The sequence below is a fragment of the Tamandua tetradactyla genome, chromosome 1 (genome assembly GCF_023851605.1).
Source record: "Tamandua tetradactyla isolate mTamTet1 chromosome 1, mTamTet1.pri, whole genome shotgun sequence".
NCBI classification, from domain to species: domain Eukaryota; kingdom Metazoa; phylum Chordata; class Mammalia; order Pilosa; family Myrmecophagidae; genus Tamandua; species Tamandua tetradactyla.
Window position 1 is genome coordinate 187,925,197 of NC_135327.1, and position 4,677 is coordinate 187,929,873.

The 4,677-nt window shown below is 35.3% G+C and overlaps 1 protein-coding gene across 1 annotated transcript; it reads left to right on the plus strand.

Moving 5' to 3' along the window:
• The first annotated feature begins 294 nt into the window (after nucleotides 1–294).
• Nucleotides 295–1,224, plus strand: LOC143687656 (olfactory receptor 2A2-like). The gene has a single exon (XM_077164830.1). It carries the CDS (start codon nucleotides 295–297, stop codon nucleotides 1,222–1,224), a length of 930 nt encoding a protein of 309 aa, XP_077020945.1.
• The last annotated feature ends 3,453 nt before the right edge of the window (nucleotides 1,225–4,677 follow it).

The window sequence follows — 4,677 nt, forward strand, 5'->3', positions numbered from 1 at the left end:
TACACTTTACACTCGAATGATTCAGAAAAGCATAATCTAGGTTAAGTTATATGGAATTCTTTCTATAACTCTCGACTTTTCTCTGTAAGTTTGAGTTTATTTCACTAAAAAATAGTTAATAAAAGAAACATAAGCAAACTTCGGAGGTTTGGTAAAGGCAAAACTATGAAGTAGGAAAAGACACACAACCTTTCTCTAAGGCCATTTTGAAGTAAATGCCTCCAGTTTTGTATTGATTTTTCAACTTCCGACCCTTCTATCATACTTCTGTCCCTGACAGATTGTCATTAGGGAATGGGGAGCAACCAAACATGGATCACAGATTTCATTTTGGTGGGATTTCAGCTCAGTGTGGAGATGGAAGTGCTCCTCTTCAGTATCTTCTCCCTGCTCTACACCTTCAGTCTGATGATGAATGCCGTGATCTTGGGACTCATCTATCTGGACTCAAGACTACACACTCCCATGTACTTTTTCCTTTCACACTTGGCCCTCCTTGACATAGCCTATGCTTCCAACAATGTCCCCAAGATGTTAGAAAGCCTACTGAAACAGAAAAAAAACATCCCCTTCATATCATGCATAATACAGACATTTTTGTATTTGGCTTTGGCTGCCACAGAGTGCCTGATTTTGGTGGCGATGTCCTATGACAGATACGCGGCAATCTGCCACCCCCTCCAGTACACAGTCATCATGAGCCAAAGAGTGTGCACTGCCCTGGCCATAATTTCCTGGGCATGTGGATTTATCCTGGCCTTGGTACATGCAATTCTTCTTCTAAGGCTGCCCTTCTGTGGGCCTCAGGAAGTAAACCACCTCTTCTGTGAAATCCTGTCTGTCCTCAAACTGGCCTGTGCTGACACTTCAATCAATCAAATGGTCCTCTTTGCTGCCTCTGTGTTTGTCTTGGTTGGGCCCCTATTCATGATGCTAGTCTCCTATACACGCATCCTCTGGACTATCCTGAAGATTCAGTCAGGGGAAGGCCGCAGAAAAGCTTTCTCTACCTGCTCCTCCCACCTCTGTGTTGTTGGGCTCTTCTTTGGCATAGCCATGGTAGTTTATATGGTCCCAAACTCTAATCAACGAGAGGAGCAGGAGAAAATACTGTCCTTGTTTCACAGTATCCTCAACCCAATGCTGAATCCCCTCATTTACAGCTTGAGAAATGCTCAAGTGAAAGATGCCTACTACAGAGCACTGCAGAAAATGTCTACCTGAGGTATGAATTGAATGATGATTGCTCATGACAAAAAGAAGCTTGGAAAATTTCTCCAATTAGAAGTTTGAGGCAAAAATGGTAATTGTCCAAAGTTCAATTCTAAAAATAGGGCAAAATTCCATGAACAAGCATGCTGTAAGGACGAGAAGCCATATTAGGAACTGGGTTAGTTGGATTATGAGAATATTAAATCTTTCTTTAAAATATATATATTGATGACTCCTATTTTAAAAAAAACAGAAAATGAGTTATGGAGAAACAATTATTTATTTTGAACATTAAGAAAACAACATCAACATGTTACTCTGGCTATTCAATGTGCACATACATGATTTCTTGTCATCTCTTTGTGGCACCTAGAAATGGTACAGTAAAATCTACATTAAAAGAGAAAACTTCCAAGGTGAACTCTAAATTTAAGTTCAGGTAATATTACAGAGTGATATGCTTCTACTTCAACAGTTGTGAGGCCAATAAAAAAATGACTAAGAAATTCTAATACACAACAATAGCAGTAAAGGAAAAAATGTTAGGCAAATCTTTAATCCAACTAGAAAATATATAAACAATCCTAAAATATATTTAAAGATATAAGATTTTGTCAAATGAATGAAATCTTATTAATGTTTACATGTTCTTGAGGGAAGGCTTTAGAACATTGCTAAAACTACATTTATTCTTGAGTTGAGATAATTGTCAACAAAGCAAGATTTGATCACCTGTTTAAGCTATTGAAAATTTCCCCACTGATATTTTTTCGAATGTTGGACCAAGTTGTCTGAAAATGGTTTGTGACACCAAACAGCATGAGACAATGTTCTAGTTTGCTAGCATTTCCCTTGCCCCTTCCCCTTTCCCATGCAATCTGTCAAAGCTACAGTCACCCCAATAAATAGCTTGATCCACAGTGCTGCCATCTGGTAGTCATGTGTTTCTTTGTTGCTCAATCCCCAGATTCCTCCTACTGGCCTCACAGATGAAAAACTCCTTTACTTTCATAACAGGTAAACTACGATCAACCCCAAGGAAAGATCTACTATCAATAAAGGTATAAACATTTAAACTATTCACGAGAGGACCTGCTAGCGCCAAAGCTAACAGGTTAACCACTTCAGTAAGAACAAATGTTGGCAAAGTGGCAATTTCTTTATTACGGTTTAGAAGTTATAACAAAGGATACATGATTATTGTTTCAGAAACAAGCTACAACAGTCTCATATCAGAGTTTATTAAGGAACTATCAATCAAGGTAAGAATTTGAACAACTTCTAGATAAACACGAGGGGCACTTTTATCAGAAGGAAAGTTACTGGATTAAGTTTGAGCAATACTTAACAGTAATATGAAAAACAAATGAAATGCTTCATAGGCATTAATCTTGGGCATTGTTTGGAAATATTAGGGTTTTTATCATTTGAGGACCTATAGAGGAAAAGGTGATGCTCAAACAGTGTCTGCCAAAGCTTCAAACAGTTTGGATTCATCAGCTAGGGACATAAACAAAGTGGAGAAACTCAGGTACAAGGTCAAAAGCTATGATACTGTAAACAAAGGGCCTATAAGCCCTTTGTGAGTATGCATCCTTACAGCACAATTTTATCTTTCATGTACAATCTATGAGAAAGGTTCAGCATGGGTCAGAGTGCTCAAATTCAGGAGTTGCTATAATGTCCACTTAAGAAATGAAGAGGTCTGTCCGACACTTGGATCCCGGGGATGGGTTCTGGGATATTTGTTCACACATATCAGATAGAGGTTGTGTGTGCTAAACAAAAAACAATGGAATTACCAAACACATATCAATATTTCTATCATTTCTCTTTATATAGAGTGAAGCAGCAACTCACTGTGGCTATCCAGTGGCCAACTGGGAAATTTCAATCTTACATTAAGGATAAAAACCATGTTAAGAGTTTCACTGTGTTGAATTTAGGTTTTGAATTTGGATAAAAAGAAACAAGCTTTGTAAGATAATATTGATTATTATATTAGGATATGAGCAAATCTTGATTTTGAAACTTAAGAAAAAGTCTTGCTTTAGAATAACAGTATTTAAGTAGTTATAAATTTTTTTGATTTAATTATGCTTGATGTAAGGGACTTGGCTTAATTCAAGAATATTTTGAAAGCACAAAAATGTTCATCAAAGACTCTTTTACTGAACTTTTAAATTTCTCATTTATCTTATCTACAGGATTTTATCTACTTTTACCCTTTGTATGAATATACTGAGATATGCACAGTTTACAAATCATTAGATATCCCATTAAAGAATTTAACTTTATCTCCAAAATATTAACATTAAAACAATAATATATTAATTTGCCTGCCAGTAAAGATAATACGTAGTTCATATTTCATTTATCATCTTAAAAGTCTGCATAGTTCCCTTGATAGACAAAACAGACAAAATAATATCCATTATCTTGCATGAAAATCTACATTTTTACATTTTATCTAGTAGAGTCTCATCCGTTCATGTTAGCAACAGCTTTTAACTAAATTAGTCAACATCTATACTCTTAAAGACACAAAGAAAAATTAGAAGGTAGATAACCAAGAACAAGAAAGCAGATACAGAAACATAAGCAAATCTGTTTCCGTGGCAGACACACATTATATATTCCTTTCAAGTTTCTCAAAATGGCAAAAAGGAGCACATCAAGTAACAACACTGCAGTAGAATTTTGTACATCTATTTTGACCTAATAACTGATAGCCACTCTGAAAGGTAGTTGAAGATCATAAACTCCACTGAAGATCTTGAAGTTGCATTTTAAGCTGACACATTGCAATTTAGGTTGATAGCAAAAGATTTTCAGAAAATTGACATTAAAATATTTTACCCAGAGAGTGTTATGTGGAAAATTTGAGTCTTGTGATTGTAATACTTTTAGGATCAATTTTAAATGACATTCATTTTAATTTAATTTAGGTAGTTTTGCAATTTTATTTTTACTAACCATAAGATACATTTCAGAGCAATAAAATCAACATAGAAACTCTATAGAATTCAAACTAGTCATACCTTCCATAGGGGGAAAAAGGTCTATATAGTACATAAACTAGAATATTTTGCTAATACTATTTTTACATGGTGATATTAGAAAAGATATGCAAATGAATATAAGATCAAAATTACTTAATCAGTGTATTTTTCTGAGGAATAGTTCCTGAACTGTTTCTATGCATTCCCTGTTTTAGTGGTCTCTTCAATCCATTGCTGAATGCCTTAATCTGAACATCTGAGGAATGCTCAGTAAAGGGTACCTTCTACAGAGCACTGCAAAGAAGACAATGCAAAAGCAGATAAATTTTTAGGTGACTGATTTTTCCCCTTAAGAGATATAGCTGTCCTATTCTTTTTTTTTTGTATGCTATATGGTGGGGTCACATTTCATGCTTTTTCCATGTAGCTTTCTCATTATTGCAGTGCCATTTGTTGAATTTTT

Bases quoted from the DNA above. Each gene is read 5' to 3' on its own strand.
- LOC143687656 (XM_077164830.1), top strand. From the start codon at position 295: ATGGGGAGCAACCAAACATGGATCACAGATTTCATTTTGGTGGGATTT.